A 21,276-nucleotide genomic window follows, 5' to 3' on the forward strand; every position below is an offset into this window, starting at 1 on the left:
CACAATTTAAAATATACAATTCACACACCAGGAAGTTTGCCATTTTAAACTGTACAATTCAGTGATTTTTAGACCATTCACAAAGTTGTGCGTTCGTTACCAATCTCGGGTTCCAAGACATTTCATCATCCCAAGAAGAAACTTGTATCCATTGGCAGTCACCCCCGACTCCCCTTCCCTTCGACCCTGATACCATTCATCTACTTTTTGTCTCAATGGGTTTGCCCATTCTGGACATTTCACATAAATGAAATAATAAAATACATGGACTTCCGTGTCTGGCTTTCAAGTTAGCATAATGTTGTCAGGGTTCATCTACATTGTAGCATGTATTTGTATTTTATTTCTCTTTATGGCTGAATAATATTCCACTGTATGGTTATTCACCTTGCTCTTCATTTTAAAAATATATTTAACAGGTACATATATCTAAATATTATGTTGTTTAGTGTAGCTTTTTTGAACTTCATAATTATGATATCATGTTTATAGTCTTTTGAAACTCGCTTTTTCTGTTCAACATTATGCTTCTATGGGTCACTGACACTGTTACATTTAGCTATAGTGCATTCATTTTCAGTGTGGTGTAATATTCCATTGTGCAGGTAAATGATCATGCATTGCTCTAGTCTCCTGTCAATGGATGTGTGTTTTTTTCCCCTCAATTTTATGCTATTGCAAACAATGGAGTTGTGGACATTTTTGTGTGTACTGCTCAGGGCACACATGCAAGAATTCTGAGGAAACAGTTTTTCGATTCTTTGATCACCACTCCTGTAAGAAATACATTTTACATTGCAACCCAGCACTAACACATATTCATGTGTACCAGAAGCGATTATCACAAAATAATACTTAGTATGAATGAGATACCTTATTTTCTATTCTATTCTGTTTCTTTACAAAAAACATTTCAGGGCTCCTTAATGGATCACATTTGGCAGTCTGAATGCTGCCAAAGACTAGGACTGAAGTCATTCATTGGGTTGTATAGTATACAAACTGTCCACTTTACACAATGATTTAAAATTGTCCTCCACAGCAGTCATCTCCATGATAATATCCTACCAGCTGCAGATCACTGTCCCCATGGCTCTGGTTGTAGATACGCAGTGGATATTTTCTGTTGTCAGATATTTTCATTTTTGCCAATCTAGAGGTAAAAGATGATTTTAATGTGATTACATTGTAATATTGGGCTTTTTTTCTCCATGTTTGTCATTCCGGTTTCTTCATCAATGATATGTTTTTCATGTCGTTTGCCCATTTTTCAAGCGAGTTGACATTATTGTTGTTGTTAATTTGTTATTCTGAATACCAAACCTTTGTCATTAAGTATGGCAAATATCTCCTTCCAGTTGGTGGCTTATTTTTTCACTTTTAAAAATTGTCTTCTGCTGAACAGAATTTCTTAATTCTAACATAATTGAATGCTGTGATTTTTGTGTCTTAAGACATCCTTTCTCACCTTGAGGTCAGAGTTTTCTTCTAAAACCCCTAAAACTTTGTCTTTTACATTTAAATCTATTTGACATCCGGAACTGATGCTTGTGTATGGTGTGAGGTAGGAGTCTAGTTTTACTTTTTCCATACTGATAACTGGCACTGTAACCTGGTTCCAGGGGTGGACTGCCTCCCCTTTGCTTGTGTATGGTGTGAGGTAGGAGTCTAGTTTTACTTTTTCCATACTGATAACTGGCACTGTAACCTGGTTCCAGGGGTGGACTGCCTCCCCTTTTCCTCATGATGTGCTCTACCACCTTTGTCACATATCTGATTTCTATTTGGTGTGCATCAGTTTCCGGGCTTTCTCTTTGGGTCTATTGGTCAATTTGTCTGTACTGCATTAAAACTGCTGTGTTTCAGTTATGACAGCTTCATAGTAATCTTGCCACGTTGCAAGAGAAGCTCCCATCTTTTTTTCTCCTCTTCCCTCTCCTCCTCTTTCTTCAGGAATGTCTTCATTATTCTTGGTTTTTTGGTCTTGAATTTCAGAATTAGCTTTTCAAATTCATCCAAAACTGTTAGGATTTTCATGGGAACTGCAATGGATCTATCTATAGAACAACCTGGGGAGAAATGACATATTTCTGATCTTGAGTCTCCTGTCTATAAATAAATCTTTTGATTTGTTTAGGTCCTTTTCAATAAAGTTCCATAAATGCTTTCATATAGGTGTTGCACACTTTCTGTTGGATTCATTCCTAAGTGCCTTATCATTTTTATTGCTGCTTTAAATGTCACCTTGTGTGTGTTTTCTAATTTTTGCTGCTAGAGAGAAAAGCAACTGATTTTTACATATTGATCTTAAACCCAATAATCTTGTTAAACTCTCAAATTATTTGTAATAACTTACCTAGAGATGCCTTTGGGTTTTCTCTGTAGATATATCATCTTTAAATGATATTGTTCCTTCTTTCTAATTCTCATACCGTTTATTTCTATTTCTTGTCTTAGTGTACCGGGTAGGAATTCCAGTGAAATGCAGAATAGAAACAATAGCAAACACACACGCACACAACACGTACATACTCACACACAGTCTTACTACTGACTTTAAATGGAGTTTTTCTAATGCTTTGAAAGTTCCCCTCTAATCCTGGTTTCCAAGATGTTTCTGTTTTATGTTAATTATAAATGAGTGTTCTATTTCTATGGTTTTTGTCCTTAAATCTACCAGTGAAGTAAATTATATGTATGGATTATCAAGTGTTAAATCATCCCTGTATTTCTGAGATGAAACCAATTTTTTTTAATAAACAGATGGATTTGGCTTAATGACATTTTGTTTAGGATTTTTGCATCTATGTGCATGAGTGAGATTGGTCTGCAGTTTTCATTTTATTGTATTAACCTTGCCTGGTTTGGGGATGGCAGTACTGGCCTCACAGAACAAGTATCCACTCTCCTGCTAGTTCCCTGGAAGAGTCTGCAGAAGATTCGAATAATCTGTTCTTTGAGTGTTTGGTGGAACTAACCTGTAAAATCATCTGGGCTTGGGATTTTCTTTGTGGGAAGATCTTAAATGGCCCATTCAATTAATTAATGGTTATGGCACTCTCCAGATACTTATTTCTTCTTTAATAAATTTAGTGAGTTATAATTTTTAAAGGCATTTTCCCTCTTCTGCTTTCAAATGTATTGCCATAAAGTTATGCCCGGTTTTTTCATTCCTGATGTTACTTGTGACAACTCCCTTTCTCCTTGGTCAGTTTCACCAGAGGTTTAATGATGCTATTAGTTTTTTCAGAGAAACCAACTTTTGGTTTTATTAATTCTTTTTATTGTATGTTTTAAAATTTTCTTAATTCTGCCCTTATACGATCTTTGGGTTTCTTCTATTTTTCTTTTTTATGTTTATCTTGTTATGTTGGATACCTAGTTCATTAATATTTAGCTTTTCTTATTTTCCAATATAAGCATTTAAGACTGCAATGTTCCCTCTAAGTGCTTTTCAAGTATAATACTAAGAACTAAACAATAATGAAAAACAACACTTCAAAGCTTCTATAATGGGGTGAAAGTACTCCATCATGGTTGGATTGTTGTTTAGTTCTCAATATACTTTAAACCTCCATTACAATTTCTTACTTTACCTATGCATTAAGAAGTATGTGTTTTACACCGGGTCCTATTGTGTGGAGGGCGGGGGAGGGATAGCACTAGGCGATATACTCAATGTAAACGACGAGTTAATGGCTGCAGCACACCAACATGGCACATGTATACATATGTAACAAACCTGCACGTTGCGCACATGTACCCTAGAACTTAAAAGTATAATTAAAAAAAAAAAAAGAAGTATGTGTTTTAAGTATCCAAATACACAGTGATTTTTATTTGCTTTTGTTATTGACTTCTAGCTTAAGTGCACCAAGGTCAGAAAACATGGTCTGTATGATGTACAGATGCCTTGAAACGTATTGAGACTTGCTTTATGACCTAGTACATGGTCAGTTATTAAAAGAATTATTTTCCGTGTATGCTTGGAAAATTGTGAATTCCTTCGTGGTTGGGAAGAAAGTTCTATATGCCTATAAATTAAGATTACCAACTGTGTTTAAATCTTTTTCTTTTTTCTGTTTTCTTTTTTTTTTTTTTTTGACTGTTTCACCTACCAAAAATCAAGATTGGCACTTTAAAATCTAGCGCTAAATGGAAGGATTTATAAATGTATCCCCATATTTGAAACCAAGGGGTTAATCTGATCAGGTCTGCCTGCACTGCTTGCTTTTGGTTGCTTGCTTTTTGTTATTTTATTTTATTTTTTTTTCCTTTTTCCACGAAGCTGAAGGCCGTGGTAGCTGAAGGCCTTGCCACTGAATGCTGAAACCTGACCTTCACTGGTTACTTTATAGATAACATTCATAGGCCACCCTGGTAATGGTTACTTCAGCTGTTTTTCAGGAATTTGGGCTAGCTCCTGTCCTGTTCAAACAGGATGAGACCACTCACCCTTCAACTGGACGCGTGCAAGTGCCCCAAAGGGTAGCCTTTTGACATCAGAGGGCTAAAAACTCCACCCTCAGGTCACACTAACGCCACCATTTCCTGCATATACGTCCTATGGAATGCCATGAACCCCGACTATGCTTGCTCAGAATGAAGCTGCCATTTCATTTTTCCCCACTGCCAATCACCTTTCCCTATGCTTCAGACCACCCCACTTCCCTTACCAGTAAATATCCCTAAGCCTTATCTTTGGGGAGGTGGATTTGAGAGCTGTTCTCCTGCCTCCTTGCTTGGTGACCTTCTGAATAAATCTTTTCTCTTTTGCAAAATCTGTATCACAGTGATTGATTTACTGAGATTTAGTGAACGTGGGCAGAACAGACCTGAAGCTGGCCGATAACATGTCTCTTAGAATAGTCTAACAGATGGTTTAAAACTGTTACTGTCCTGTGGGTTGGGTCTTCTAGAATTATGTAGTGAGCCTCCTTGCCTTGAATTCTATGTTACTCTCTACCTTTCTGTGTCCTTATGTGTTGTGTGTGCATCTCATAAACAGCAAAGAGCTGGATTTTTGAAAAATTCTGTATTGTCAAGCTTTCTGTATTAATTGTCAAGTTTACCCCATTTAATTTACTTATTGTGACTATTGATATATTTGGCCTGCTTTCTGCCATCTGTTTTTTCCCTACGGGAATGTGTTTGTTTCTTTTTCTTTCCCTGCTCTTTCTTTTTTTTGGATTAGTTATTTTTATTTTCATTTTGGCAGTGGGGGGGGTGTCTCACTATGTTACCTAGGCTGGTCTTGAACTCCTGGGCTCAGGCGATCTGCCTGCCTTGGCCTCCCAAAGTGCTGGGATTACAGGCATGAGCCACTACCCCTAGCCTAGTTATTTTTTTTTCTTATTCCTTTTCTCCCTCTACTGGTTTAGAAATTATAGAAACTATTTTAACCTTTTAGTGGTTATCTTTGTAATTTTTCCATGTGTAGTCAATGTAAAAAAGACTAAAAAATTCAGAGTTAATACCTATAGTAGTTATTAGGCAGAATACCCTCCTTGAAAACACAAAAATACAAATCAGCCCATTCCTGATACATATGCTATTATTGTACAATATTTCAGTTCTTTTTAAAATTCTATAAAATAGATACTAATATTTGTACTTCATGAAAACTATGTTTGTTTGGATTCAACCATGTGTGTAGTAACCAGCCTGCAAGATAGCTCCCAGTATCTCGTGGTATCCAGATCCTCGTACAGTCCCCTCCCACGTTGCACCAGGGTTGGTCTGTATGACCAGTAAAATATGCAGAAGTTATGGTATGTCACTTTCAATATGAGGTTATAAAAAACAACACAGCCTCTCTCTCTCTCTCTCTCTTTCTCTCTCTCAGATTGCTTGTTCTGAGTCAAGCTAGCTGCCATGTCTTAAGGATATTCAGGCACTCCTGTGGAGAGGCCCATGTGGGGGCCTCCCTCCGAAGCACTGCTAGGAAATACAGCCTGCCATGAACCACGTAAGTGAGCTTGGAAACAGATCTTCTGGCTTCATGAAAGACCTTGAGCCAGAACAGCCCAGTGAAGATTCTCCCTGATTCTGTACCCTCAGAAACTGTGTGAAATATCAAACGTTTGCTATTTTAGGCTGCTGAGTTTGGAAGTAATTTGCTATGCAGCAACAGATAATGAATTTACAACATATGTACTGATTTGCTCACCATTGTTTTTGAATGTTAGTCATCCTTGAAGCCATTTTCTTTATTCCTGAAGAACATCTTTCAAAATTTTCTTTAATGAAGATCTGTTAGTTAGAAACTCTGTTTCTGTTTATTTGGAAATGTTTTCATTTCACCTTTGTGGCAAGAGACCCTAAGGCGATCCCCAGTCATTCCAGCCTTCTAGTGTTGAAGGCTTTGAGTAATCTCTTTCCTTTGAATACTGGCAGAAGCTGCAACATACTTCTAACCAACAGAATGTGGCAAAAGTGGCAAAAGGACAGCTCTCAGATGATGATATAATATCATATAAGCCTCAATCTTGCAGGCTGGAGCTAGAGAATTTTCTCCTTTGCTGGCTTGAAAAAGCAAGCTGCTATGTCATGAGACAGGCTACGGAGAGGAGCACAGGATAAGGAATTGTGGGAAGCCTCTAGCAGCTGACAGCTGCTCCTGGCCAGAAGCCAGCAAGAAGATGGGAACCTCAGTTCTTCTGCCACAAGGAGATGAATACTGCCAGCAACCTGAGGGAGTCTGGAGGCAGATCTTTCCCCAGTCAATTCTCTTATCAGACCACAACCTTAGCCAGCACCTAGACTGTAGCTCGGTGTGATGCTGAAGCAGAAAATTCAGCTAAGCTGTGCCAGACCTCTGACCTAAAGAAGCCATAACATAATAAATATGTGTTGCTTTAAGCTGCTGGGTCTGTGATCATTTGTTATGCAGCAGTAGAAAACTAATACAATCCTATCCTTGAAAGGTAGTTTGGCTATGTACACAATTCTAGGCTGATAATTATTTTTGCTCTGCACTTTTAAGATGTTATTCCACTGCCATCTGGCTTCCATGATTGCTGTTGAGAAGTCTGCTGCTTATATCATCATTCCTTTATAGATGTCCTATCTTTCTTCTCTACCTCCTTTTATTTATTTATTGTGTGTGTGTGTGTGTGTTTGCTGTTGTGAGTTTCATCGCAAGTCTGAAACACAACATAGAACTGATTGTTGTGGATTTCATCAGACTTGAAAGTCCTTTACCTATAGGTTCATCCTTTTCATTGTTATGAAAAACTCTAAGCCATTATCTCTTCAAATATGGCCTCTCCTCCATTCTTCCCATTTTCTCTTTCTGAGACTGTGACTAGAAGCAGGTTAGATATCCTCACTCTATTCTCCATATCACTTAACTGCTCTTTCATATTTTCCACTTCCTTGTTTCTCTGTGCTACATTCCAGGTAATTATTTCATATTTGTTTTCCATTTTCTGACTTCCTTTTTAACTGTATTTATTTGCTGCTTAACCCATTCATTTACTTTTGTGTTTCAATGGTCATATTATTAATTTCTAAAGGTTCTATCTGGTTCTTTTTGAAATTGCCTGGTCATTTGTGTTAGTCTTTGTTGTTCACTCATTTTGTGTTCTCATCATTTATTATTTTAACATTTCTTACAGTTATTTTATATTCTGTATCTGATAATTCCAAACTCTTAAATCCTTGGGGGTCAAAATCCACATTTTGTTTCTGTGCCTCTCAATCACAGTGACTTGTTTTTTCTTGTGTTTGGTAATATATTTGATTGTGAGCTCATGTTTGCTACATTTTAATCTGTGGGAAACTGACAGTCTTAAAATGGGGCACTTTCTTTCAGAGAGCATTTGTTTTGCTTTTTCATGGCTGGGGTCAGGCTGGGGGCAGCAGATACCAACCTGAGATCACTTTAGTCCCTCTCAAGAGTTCTCGGCTTCATGCAGGTAGTCTTAGGTTTGGCTTCCCATCCTAGATGGGCTCAATGCTGATTAGCCTACAGAATGCAGTAATGTCAAAGAGTGTTCACTCTAAGTGCAACTATGGCCTAAGTTCTGGCTATGCTTCACATACTCCAGTGCTAGATTTTGTTTTGTTTTTTTTTGTTTGAGACAGAGTCTCACTGTGTCGCTCAGGCTGGAGTACAGTGGCACAATCTCGGCTCATTGCAACCTCCGCCTCCTGAGTTCAAGTGATCCTCCTGCCTCGGCCTCCCTAGTAGCTGGAACTACAAGCATGAGCCACCATGTCCAGCTAATTTTTGTATTTTTAGTAGAGACAGGGTTTCACTATGTTGGCCAGGCTGGGTCTCGAACTTCTGACCTCATGTGATCTTTCTGGCTCAGCCTCCTGAAGTGTTGGGATTTCAGGCATGAGCCACCATGCCTGGCCCAGTTATCTCATGGGACTTTTGTTTTGTTTTGTCTTTTTGGTAGTGTTTGGTGTGGGGAGAGTAACAGTGACTTATGATTGGATGATTTTCATTCCTTCTTTAAACCAAGCTGTGTAATAATAAGCCTGGGATTAATTATTTTATAATGGAAAGTCCCCTTATGATTCAGGCAGTCATACAGTCCTAAAATATCTTCAATCAAAGTATGAAATAAAGTAAGTTTTGAGCATGTGCTATTTGTAAAACATCTCCCTCCCTCTCTCCTTCTCTCTTTCTTTCTCCAGTTTACTGCTACTTCCTAGCCCAAGCCCCATCTCCAAATTACACCTGCTCCTTGCTCAGCCAGTGAGGAGCAAGACTGGAGTCAAGATGTGGAAGATGAAACAACACCTTAAGGTCTTCAAATCTTAGGGGCCATGGTGTGAATATTGGATGTGAGGCAACAGAGGGAGGGACAAATGGACCAGGCTTCCCATAGTGTCTTCTTGACCAGCTCTAGCCGGAAGAGGGCCTGTGGTGTTGGCAATAGGGCTCCTCCTGCCCCTGGGAATAGGGAAAGCACATGTCAACGGCTCTGGGCCACCAGGCACAATGGGCAGCAGTTCAGGTTGCTGCTGTGCCTTCCTTTCAAACCCCAACAATCACCTCCATTGATTCTCAGGTTCAAATTCATTATACAAGTAAACACTGAACTGCTAGAAAGGGCCATACTATTATGGGCTCTGCAAAGGATAAGTAGGTGAACAAGATACAGCCTCAGCTACCAAGGAGAGGTAGGATTTGGCGGCAAAGGGCTCTGATCCATCAGTAAATACGAAGAGAACTTCCCAAGAGGTAGAGACGCCATGCAACAATAGTCCAGAAAGACAGAGAGAAGGGGAGCAGAGAGCTCAACAGGGAGCCAGGGAAGTTTCCATGGAGGAACTGACATTCCAGCTGAACCTTAAGAGCAGGGTAGGATTTTGATAGATGGGGGAGGGAGAGATTAGAGGAAAAGCATTCCAGCAGAGAAGACAGCATGAGCAAAAGCAGTGAGAGGGGAAATAGGAAGTAGGAATAACAAATGAGATACAGTTCAAGTTCAAGATCAGTTCAAGTTGAGCCTTAAGGCATTTCATTCAGTAGTAGCTGTCCAAAGTGGCTTCCCCAAATGAGGTCCAACAGGAGATGGCCTTCATCCACCAGTAATGTCTGCATTGCCTGTGAAGGAGCTGTGACAGCAACCTACCAAGTAGCTGCCATTTCTAGTGTAAGATACCTTCCAAAACAGTGAACAACCCAGTTGGAGTAAAGCATGACGGGGTAGGTGGTGAGAACTCAGATAAGAGGGTTGGAATCAGATTGCAGAGGCTCTTGAGTGCCAAGCTAAAGAGTTAAGACCTGCCTTTGTATTCTAAAGGAAATATTTCTGATCAAGTTACAGTGTGAAAAGAAATACTGTCACAAATTTGAAAAGTGACCAATTCTCTACTCCAAGCTGCTGTCCCAGCCTGGGCTACATCAACCACACCTCAGCATGGGCCCCCTCAGGGCCTGGTGGGTGGGCCCTAAACCCATTTTTAAAAATCTCATCGGTGATACTGTTGGCGCTGCCCCTGAGTCGAGTGGCCAAGTACACACACAGAATGCCTTTGTCTCACTGCTGCACCCAGCTTGGCTTCCCTTCTGTCTCATACACCACCCTCCGCACCTCCCATCCTCCCAGTGACCACACGTTCCTTTCTCCCTCCTTCCAGGGAGGAAGCCGGGCTGCTGGAGGCTGGCTGGGGTGGGGAGGATAAGAGGCTTGGCGATGATAAATCTCAGTTCCGGGCGAGAGAGTCCAAGGAGTAGATGGAGGAGAGGAAGAAGGAGTCACTGGCGGAGGGAGATCCAAGGCTGAAGTGAGTGAAGAGGGCACAGGAACAGGGCGTGCACTGCTGCATGGGCACTGGGCCCTGGACCTTTGCCTGGGGGCCTGAGGACCTGGCTCGCCGGTAAAGGGGGCCTGAGAAATCATCACTGCTGGAGTGGGGGACTCCCTGGCTGCCTCACTCTCCTGCTGCCCAACTCTTCCCCTCTAGACCATTTGGATCACTCTCCCCCTCTGGAGAATGGAACCAATCACACATTGCTGCCTCCTCTAGAGTGTATTATGAGAACAAATTCCATTTCCGCTCATTTTTCCTCTCCTTTCCATGCTCTCATTTATCTCCACATTGGCAACCAGCTGAGGTTTCGGGTGGCAGCAGCACTTCCATGTTAATTTTCCTCTCTGATCCTCCTGCTTGGTTGCTGGCTGCATGTGCGGGAGAAAGCAATCAGAAGAGTTTCTCCGGCAATTATCTTCCCATACTGAGTCACATAATTTCACTTAATTGCTGGGTAAAAACTGCTCAGAAAGAGAAGCCACTAGTTGATGATATAGCAACATGCTCTATTATTTTTGATTCCACACAGCAGTGAGGTAGATCAGAATACCCAGTTCCATTGTGAAAATAACTCAGAAACAACCTCCCTTGAAAATGCAGAGGCTCCAAATTACAGTGAAACTTCATTATCTCATCCTCATCCCTCCCTCCCCCTGCTCCCGAAGCTTCACTCGCCTCCCCTGGCATCCCACCTGCTTGCCTTCCTGCAGGCTCAGCCCACGGATGACAAGCCCTGAGGGGTCACCGGGCCTGGGTCTTAGCAGGATGCCCCAAAGAAAGATGAGGTCTCACTTCAGACAGATCATCCCAGAATGGGGCCTTTGATGGGGTCGCAGAATGCCTAGGCCCCACAGTTTAGTCTAACTGGTTATCCTAGACTATTATTATATGCGAAGGGATATGATTTAGCCTATGACGTATCTAGATCTTTGCAACCAAGAAGTCTATTAAAAAAAGATTCGACTGTGTATATATTGAGTATAACCAAGACGTGAGGTCTACCAGCTGGAGTTAGCATCACACAATTCATCACAGTCGGTTACAGTGATTGGGCTCCTGCTTTTTATTTGTGAAAATTGGGGCCCAAAGAGAGATGAGGTATCTGATTCATCCAGTTATTCAGGGGCGGGGCAGGGCTCAGAACATACACCTCCCACTCCTGACTGCTGTTTTGATGTGCTGGGATTGGGAGGTGGGCAGGACAGGGCTGGCAGAGCAGCGGCCAGGAAGAACAGAGGAAAGGAAGGCTGAGCAATGCCAAAGGGAAGTGGGGCAGCCCGACTGGAGCCAGGGAAGAAGGCGAGGCCCTGCAGGAATGGGGTGGCCAGGGACACGAGAGGGCAGGAGGGAAGCCACTGACAGCCTCCTTGGATTGAAAAACAACCTCGGACTGGAGATGGGAGGGGACAGTGCTGGCTTCAGGGAAGGCAAGGGATGGAATCACGTCTAGAACGGGTCTTCTGGAAGCAATGGGACCCAACTGCTCACTCTCTCACACAGGACAGCAAACAGGCGATGAGAACAGGTCTTTCCCGTTATCCCCGGGTGACGTGGTGAGTTTGGTGCCAGTGGCTAGTGCTGCAGCATGGATCTGCGTTGCGTAAGGTCAGACTAAGAATGAAAACAGGGAGGTCCCAGACTGAAAGTTATTACAGACAAACTGGTCAGATGTACTGGGAAAGAGGTGGAATTTTTTTTTTTTTTTTTTTTTTTTTGAGACGGAGTCTCGCTCTGTAGCCCAGGCTGGAGTGCAGTGGCACGATCTTGGCTTACTGCAACCTCCACCTCCCAGGTTCAAGCGATTCTCCTGCCTCAGCCTCCCGAGTAGCTGGGATTACAGGCACGTGACACCACACCCAGCTAATTTTTGTATTTTTAGTGGAGGCGGGGTTTCACCATGTTGGCCAAGATGGTCTCGATCTCTTGACCTCGTGATCTGCCCACCTCAGCCTCCCAAAGTGCTGGAATTACAGGCATGAGCCACCACAACCGGCCCAGGAATCTTTATATTCCTAAGACCTTAGCAAGTCTTACTGTCTGGGAGGAAAACGGGGAGAGTTGTCTGATCTATTTGTGCTAAGCAAGACCTCATGCAGATAAAGGACTGGCTCCGAAGGCTTTTTAAGGCCTCCTTAGCCCTCTGTTTCCATGAAAGGGCCGTGCCTGCACTCTATCAGCCTTACCGTCAGTTCTCTATTCTCCATGCTCATGAATGGGACTTGGGGGAGTGGTCAGTACAAACCAGCAGAGAATGCCCAAACCCCTGGCTTGGCTTTGGAATGTGTTTTATTTTTATGGGAATTGAAGCCTCATAATGCTTTCAGACAAATGATAAAGAATCCCAGAGAGGCCTCAGTATTAGAGAGGCTGGATATTCTTCTCCTTGATCTTCCCTGGCACCCCACCCCAGCCCCACTCCAGCGTCTCCCTACTTCCCAACCAGGCTGGGGCATCCGGGTGCCCTTGGCATCCAACCAAAGTACCTCCCCACTCACACACAGCTGTGCTTTTCCTCTCCAAACTGCCCATCCTTTTTCTGCTTCCCATCTCAGATGCTCTGGCTGAAGTTCTCTTGCAGGATCAAAAGGAAAATGAAGGACAAAAGGACAGTCATCATCCACTTAGGGGATGTATGTCCAGCAGAGCTCCAGGGGGACTTTCCCAGGGTCCCTTCTGGCTGAGCCCGGCACCCCTCACTCCCACTCCATGTCAGGGCTGCCTTCTCCCCTCACCTTGGGTCCCGTGTGACCACCAGCTTGGAAACAGGGGTAAGGGCCACACTCAGCCTCACACCCCCAACTTTGTGCCCTAAACACTCTCCTGTCAAAGTTCCCAAGCCACAGGGACCCAGAGCCATGGCCCAGGTTCATCCTTTGTTTTTGTAAAACGGAGGGTCGATTCTGCTTCAGTTCCTTCCTTCCTTCCTTCCTTCCTCCCTCCCTCCCTCCCTCCCTCTCTCTCTCTCTCTTTCTCTCTCTCTCTCTTTCTCTCTTTCTTTCTTTCTTTTTGACGGTCTCGCTCTGTCCCAGGCTGGAGTGCAGTGGTGTGATCTCAGCTCACTGCAACCTCCTCCTCCCAGGCTCACGCGATTCTCCTGCCTCCTGAGTAGCTGGGACTACAGGTGCGAGCCACCACACCCAGCTAATTTTTGTATTTTTAGTAGAGACGGAGTTTCGCCATATTGGCCGGGGTGATCACCTCTGGTGATCCGCCCACCTCAGCCTCCCAAAGTGCTGGGATTGCAGATGTGAGCCACCACACCCGGCCGATTCTGCATCAATTTCAACCCCTTCTGGGAGGCTGCTCAAAAGTCCGTTTGCTCATGGGGCTACGAGATACAGCTCCTGCCTCCTAGCACTGTGCAAGGCTCCCGCCCCAAGCCAGTGTGTCCGGACCCCAGGTCCAGCCACACCCAGTTTGGCAGGACACTGTGGAGCCAGTGGGTGGTGAATGTGAATCCCCTGAGGAGGGAGGTCCAGGGTTGGAGCTCCTTGTGCCTTTACAAAGCCCTCCTCTGACTCACACTGCATACTCCCAAGGCAGCGGCCTTGAACCTGAAGGCTGGACACAGAGGTCCGCCTGCATCATAGGAGCCCTTCTACGGATGCCACAGAAGAAACTAAGAGGAACCAAAAATTCTGAGATGAAAATCCACACTTGAGGCCCAGTCTGGGGGTCTGTACTGGATACAAGAGGTAATAATTACAATCACGACAAACGATACAGGCCAGGCACTATTCTTAGTGATTTAAATATTTATTCTCACTTCATCCTTAAACATAACCCGATGGTATATGCACACTGATAATGTGCACCTGTGGCCCTTTCATGAAATCCAAGACCTAAGGAGGCCTTAAACAGCCTTCGGAGCCAGTCCCTTATCTCCAAAAGCTCTTGCTTAGCACAAATCAATCAGACTGCCCGCCCCATATTTTCCTCCCAGTGAGACTTGCTAAGGTCTTAGGAATAGAAAGATTCCACCTCTCTCCCAGTACATCTGACCAGTCTGTCTGTGATAATTTTTAGTCCGGGGCTTCCCTGTTTTCATCCTTAGTCTGGTCATACACTACTCAGATCCATGCTACGGCAATAGCCACCTGCACCAAGCTCACCCTCACGCACAGCTGGGGTCATGGGAAAGGCCTGTTCTCATCACCTGCTTGCTCTGCTGTGTGAGAGAGTGAGGAGTTGGGCTTCACGTCTGCCAAAGGTCTTTTGTTATCGTCAAACGCATTTTACAGGGAAAGAAACTGAGGCAGGGAAAGAGAGGTGCCCTGGAGGATAAGTGCAGGATTCTGGACTTCAGCCCTGCTCTATCTGCCTGGCTGTTGGTGGAGGGCAGGGAACTTTTCTGCTATGAGTGGGTTTCCTTCGATCCCAGAGCCAGCCCCAAACTCCAGCCCTCGGGCCCCACCTCACAGCGAGGGATCACATCCAGTTGGGGGCAAAGAGCCGTGAGGGACCACCTGCACTGTGGCTCTTTGAAGGGCCCAGCTTCCCTAGGTAGCTGCCACGCTGTTTTCTCATTCCCATCCCAGTCCTTGCAGGCTGAGGCCGCAAGACACAACTACCCGAGAGAGTCCAACCAGTTCTGCACAGAGTCACAACGCAGGGGCTCCCACCTCTGGATGAACATTTACCAACCAAGCTCCCAGCATCTCTAGCTTCATACATATTCATGCGCTAGAGAGACAGCAGAAGGTACAATCCTGCCAGCTCACCCCTGAGAAAGCACTGATACTCCCTTGTTGGACAGAGAGCTGTTTATTCGGGTGAGGGATTTTTTAAAACAGGTTGCAGAACCCTGCAGCTGATTAGGCCGAGGGTGAGAGCATGGGGTGCAGGCAGCACAGAATCAGTGCAGTATCTGTCAGTCCATTTCCTTGTCCACTTTCCAAGGCTATGATCAAGGTCAAGTGAGAAAATACGTGTGAAGGTTCTTTGTAAACTGTAAAACACTCTGATAACAATATGTAACATTCATAAGGTACTCATGCCATGCCAAGTGTTGTTCTAAATGGTTTATGTATATAACTCATTCTACCCTAGTCCTAAGAAGCAGCTATTATTATGACCATTCTCTTTACACAGATGGGCAGACTGAGGCCAGAAAGGTTAAGTAACCTGCCCAGAATTCCAGAGCTAGAAAGTAGTAGAGCCTAGATTCAATCCCAAGCAACCTGGCTCCAGGGTCCTTGCTCTGAGCACTCAGCTCTCCATCCTCTCTGCCACTCGTGGCTCTGTGATCTCGGGAGCGTTACTTGGCTTTTCAGAGTCTTGGCTTCTGCACCTGGAAGACAGGAGTAAAAGCATGCACCTCGGGAGCAGTGAGGGTCGGATGAGGTGGTCTTTGTGCCCACATCAGTCCCCTCTTCTGTGAATGGCATCCCCTTTTGGAAGGGAGCCTGCTCCGCCCCTACTCCAACCCTGCTGGTCTACAGGAGCCTGCCAATCTCAGTTCCTCCCCTGTAGCTAAAAGACACAGCAGAAAAGACCTCAGCGTCCTGCTGGATGGGAGGAGGAGGAGTCTGTTGGGGGAGAAGTCGGCCAGCAGCTGACAGGTACAGAGCTGGCAGGGGAGAGAGGCAGGGAGGAGGGGCCCGGAAAGCTTCCTAGCTGTGCCTCAGGCTCCAGTGTTCCCAAACCAGAGGTCCCGCCCTTTCTGAGTATGGCTCTGTAAACTGCATATACCCCTGCTTCACCTAAACTAGAAGGAGTTCTGTTGCTGTCATTTGCAATGAAAAGAGACAGCCTGTGGATGGAGCTGGGTACAGTGCCTGGGGAATAGCAACTGCTGGAGAAGCATCACCTGTTAGTATCATTACTGTATCACTCCCCAGCTCTGTCCTTGGCTTCCTCCTTCATTTCTACCTTTTCCAGGAAAATGGAAAGAGAAACAGAGATGGGGGCTAGGGAGAGGGCTGCAGTGACTTCCTCCCCTTCCCTTCCTTCCTCCTAACATTGTCCTCCAACCACTGGAAGGCTCCTGGGTCCTCATGCAGTCACAGGGTGTGGAGGGGCCTTGGCCCACACCTGACACCAGCTCCCGGCCACTGTCTTTTCCTGCCTCAAGACAAACAGCCTATGTCATCCAGAGCTGTAGACAGGTGGCCCAGGGAGGATACATCTGGCTGGGACAGCTGAAGCAAGGGACACATCTTCCCAGGCCCAAACTGAGGGTGCCCCCATGAGAGACACAGAAGCAAGACAGACAGAGGACACGAGGCAGCAGGAGAGGTGAGAAAGCCCGGAGGAGGAGAAACTGAAAAGGCGATGCCCCGGAAGAAGTGGCAGAGGCACGCAAAGGAAAGAGACAGAAAGAGGCTTCGGGATGGGAGAGGCTGGCCCAGGGGCCAAGTCCCTGCAGAAGCTGAGCTGGAAAATGGGAAGGAGGGACACAGGTGGTGAAGCCAGGAGAGATGGAGGCTGCTGAGAGAAGAGAATTGGCTTTGGAGGAAGCATCAAGCAAGGCCTCACGTCATCCTCCTCCCTCTGAGGCCTTGGCTGCCCTGGGTGCCTCCACCATGCCCTGTGTGCCCCACTCACACAGATGTGCCAAAAAGCAGAGACAGGAAAATGCACCAGGGCAGGGTCTGAGAAGGCAAAGTCAACAGACAGCTGCTGTTCCTAGGAGAAAACATCTCACGCCCTTCCCTGGCTACAGGGCTGCTGCCCAGAAGACACAGTGTCTCTGCTGGACAGAGACCAGGAGCCTGCGGCTATCCCAGACCAAGGCCCAGCCCACAGGGTCTTCAGCCACCTCCTCTGGTCACCATGCCCAATCTTCTTCCTTCACCAAGGTCATTCAAGGAGAAGTCACTGCCTCCCACAAAGGGCCCCTTCAGGGTATCTCTCTAGAAGGGCTGGGCCCTGACACACACAGGCAGGGCCAAATGGACTCCTGCAAAACCAAAGTGCTGTTCCTAAGATGGCCTTGTTACTCTGCTTGGGTTGAGGAGGTCACAGCAAGATGTATCAAGATAGGGACTCTTGTTCCTCAGCCCTGGGCCCTTCAGTGTATCTGTGACTGTCAAACAGAAAGGGGAGTTGCTGTGTCTTACATGTTGCATATTCCTGTTCCCTGCCCACATTGGTCAAAGGGGATGATGATGAGGAGGAGGACGATGATGATGACAATGGTGTGATAGTGTTAATATCACCAATGATTTATAAAACACCTTATTCACCAGACAACATGACAAGCATTAGCTCAAAGAAACATCACAACTCCATGGGATGTTGGTTATTACTGCCACGTTACAGATTAGAAAAAGAGAGGCTCAGGCTTACGCTATTGCCCAAGGCCCAACAGCTAACAAAAGCATACCTGGAACTGTCACTAATTCTGCTGGTGCTACACACCTTCCACTCTTCCTTGCTGCCTCCCTGGCACATGTGGAAATGGGCAGGGACTAAGGGAAATAAAATCGGAGGCCCCAATTTATTCCTGGAATGCAAAGATGGTTTAACATATGAAAATCAATCAATATAATATACCACATTAGCAAAACGGAGGGAAAAAAAAAACACACAATCATCTCAACTGATGCAGAAAAAGCATTTGACATCAGCATCCTCCCATGAGGAAAACATTCAACAAATTAGGAATAGAAGGAAACTACCTCAACATAATACAAGTCATAAGTTAAAAAAAAGAAGAAAAAAAAACCACAGCAAACATCACACTCAATGGTGAAAGCCTTAAAGCTTTTCCTCTAACATCAGGAAGAAGGCAAGAATGCCCACTTTCACCATTTCTATTTAACACAGTATTGAAAGTCCTAGCCAAAGCAACTATGCAAAATAAACAAATAAGTAAAAGGCATCCAAATTGGAAAGGAAGAAGTAAAATGATCTCTGTTCACAGATGGTATCATCTTATACATAGAAAACCCTAAAGATCACACATAAAAACTGTAAGAACTAATAAACTCTGCAATGCAGCAGGACACAAGGTCAACACACAAAAAACAATTGCATTTCTATACATTAACAGTAAAAAATCTGAAGAGAAAACTAAAAAACAATTCCATATCATAATATCAAAAGGAATAACATATTTAGAAATTAACCAAGAACGTGAGAAACTCATGCAATAGAAACATTTCTCAAATAAATTAAAGAAGATGTAAATAAATGGAAAAAATAGTCCATGTTTGTAGATTTAAAGATCTAATATTTTAAAGAAATTAATACTATCCAAAATGATCTATAGATTTAATGCAATCCCTATCAAAATCCCGATGACTTTTTTTGTAGAAATGGAAAAATCTGTGCTAAAATCCATATGGAATCTCAAGAGACCCTGGATAGCCAAAAAAATCCTGAAAAAGAACAAAGGTGAAGGACTCAAGCTTCCTGATTTCAAATTTTACTACAAGGCTACAGTATCAAAACAGGGTGTGACATAAGAACAGACATATATACCCAGAAATAACCCTCACATATGTGGTCAAAAGATTTTTGACTTGGGTGCCAAGACCATTCAATGGGGAAAAGACAGTCTTTTCAACAAGTAAGTGCCAGGAAAACCAGATGCATACATGCAAAAGAATAAAGGTAGACCCTTACTCAACACCATACACAAAATTTAACCTAACTGGATCCATGACCTACGCGTAAAACCTAAAACTTAAAACTCTTCGAAAAAAACACAGCAAAAGCTTTATGATATTGGATCTGGCAATGGTATCTTAAATATGACAACAAAGGCACAGCCAACAAAACAAAAAAAAATACAAATTGGACTTTTTTTTTGTTTTTTGAGATGGAGTCTCACCTTGTTGCCTATACTGGAGTGCAATGGCTTAATCTCAGCTCACTGCAACCTTCACCTCAGGGGTTCAAGCAATTCTCCTGCCTCAGCGTCCCGAGTAGCTGGGATTACAGGCTTCCGCGACCACACCCAGCTAATTTTTGTATTTTCAGTAGAGACAGGGTTTTCTCTATGTGGGTCAGGCTGGTCTTGAACTCCTGACCTCGTGATCTGCCAGCCTCAGCCTCCCAAAGTGCTGGGATTACAGGCAAGAGCCACCGCGCCTGGCCGAAAAATTGGACTTTATAAAAACGTAAAAATGTTGTGCATCAGAAGACACAATCAACAGAGTAAAAATAGCACAGAGTGGAAGGAAATATTTTCAAATCATACATCTGACAAGGAATTAATAGAGACCTCCTAAAACGCAACAACAAAAAAAGCAAACAATCCAATTCAAAAATGAGCAAATAACTTGAACTAACACTTCTCCAAAGAAGATACACAAATGGCCAATAAGCACATGAAATGATGCTTAACCTCAATAATAATTATGAAAATGCAAATCAAAACTACAATGAGATACCACCTCACATCCGTTAGGATAGCTACTATAAAAAAAAGAAAGAAAGAAAATAACAAGTGTTGGTGAGGATGTGGCGAAATTGGAACCGTTGTGCACTGTTGCTAGGAATGTAAGATGGCATAGCTACTGTGGAAAATGGTAGAGTGGTTCCTTAAAACATTAAAAATAGAATTCCCATATGATACAGCAATTCCACCTCTGGATGTATACCCAAAAGAACTGGAAATAGAGCCTTGAAGAGATATTTGTAAACCCATGTTCACAACAGCATTATTCACAATAGCTAAAACACAGAAGCAACCCAGGTGTTCATTGGTGGAGTCATGGATAAGCAAAAGGTGGTATATACACATAGAGGAATATTCTTCAACCTTAAAAAGGAAGGAAATTCTGACACATGGATGAATCTTGTGCCCAGCAGCTGTGAGATGAACAGAGGCTGAGGAGGAACGTAAGAGTGACTGTGGTGAGACTGAGCATCCTGGCCAGGCACGGTGGGTCACGCCTGTAATCCCAGCACTTTGGGAGGCCGAAGCAGGTGGATCAACTGAGGTCAGGAGTTCGAGACTAGTCTGGCCAACATGGTGAAACTCCATCTCTACTAAAATACTAAAAATTAGCCGGGCGTGGTGGTGTGTGCCTGTAGTTCCAGCTACCTAGGAGGCTGAGGCAAGAGAACCGCTTGAACCCGGGTGGTGGAGGTTGCAGTGAGATCGTGCCATTGCACTCCAGCCTGGGCGACAGAACAAGACTCCATCTCAAAAAAAAAAAAAACAAAAAAACAAAAAAAAGAGTGCCTGTGGTGGGGCTGAGCATCTTTCCACATCCTTATTAGTTCCAGCTACAACATGGATGAACCTTGAGGACATGATGCTAAGTGAAATAAGCCAGTCACAGGACAAGTACTGTATGATTCCACTTTTTTGAGGCACTAGAGTAATCAAAATCAGAGACAAAAAGGAGAATGGTGGTTGCCAGGGGCTCCCAGAAGGGGGAAATGGGGAGTGAGTGTTTAATGGGTATGGAGTTTCAGTTTCACAAGAGGTGGGGAGTTCTGGAGATGGATGGTGGTGATGGTTCCACAACAATATAGATATACTTGCCTCGCCGCTGAAATGTACACTTAAAAATGATAGTACGTTTTATGTTATGTGTATTTTACCATACTAAAAAAAAAGCTGGGGGGAAAAATGGGTATAGGTGATGGGAAAAAAAAAGTCGAGCCTAACTCCTGACCAAGCTGGGCTTACTTGATGAGGGTGTTCTTACCCAGGCCAGAATAACCCAAAATACAGCTTTTCAAACTTTGGCATGCATTATCCCCTTTTCCCCCCTTTTCACATTTTCTTGCCCAACTCTGTTCTACTGACTATGACTGAGGTTGGGGTAAGGCTGGGACCCTGGGGCCTGTTAAGAGGAGAGGTCGTGGCAAGTCTGCTACCCATTGTTGGATCCCAGCTGTTCCCAGTGATGCCCATCACTCCCAGCTGAGCTTTGGCATCAGCACACTCCTGTGTCCCTCTCAGCCTCTGTCCATCTCACAGCTGCTGGGTTCCCTGCTGCACTTTGCCTAGCACAATACCAGTGCATTTATGCTGAGCACTGGATGGAGTCCCAGACCAGTTGCAGGCTATCCTGTCCACTGGAGCTCAGCTCACGG

The 21,276-nt window shown here is 44.2% G+C and overlaps 1 protein-coding gene across 14 annotated transcripts in view; it reads right to left on the reverse strand.

Annotated features, from left to right (window-relative positions):
• Positions 1-21,276, reverse strand: part of FXYD6 (FXYD domain containing ion transport regulator 6) — a 40,310-nt gene that overhangs the window by 8,390 nt on the left and 10,644 nt on the right. For 2 of the 14 annotated variants that reach the window (XM_011926852.1, XM_011926857.1), the window contains exon 2: positions 12,771-12,846. The exons of 10 other annotated variants lie outside the window; for them this stretch is intronic. In XM_011926852.1, coding sequence (XP_011782242.1) covers positions 12,771-12,822 — 52 coding nt within the window. In that variant the 5' untranslated portion in view covers positions 12,823-12,846. Of the gene's footprint in view, positions 1-7,874; positions 7,970-12,770; positions 12,847-17,602; positions 17,688-21,276 lie in introns of all 14 variants that reach the window. 2 more of the 14 variants (XM_011926858.1, XM_011926860.1) reach the window with 2 other exon arrangements.

This window comes from Colobus angolensis, unplaced genomic scaffold (assembly GCF_000951035.1).
Source record: "Colobus angolensis palliatus isolate OR3802 unplaced genomic scaffold, Cang.pa_1.0 Scaffold7, whole genome shotgun sequence".
In the NCBI taxonomy this organism is placed as follows: Eukaryota; Metazoa; Chordata; class Mammalia; order Primates; family Cercopithecidae; genus Colobus; species Colobus angolensis.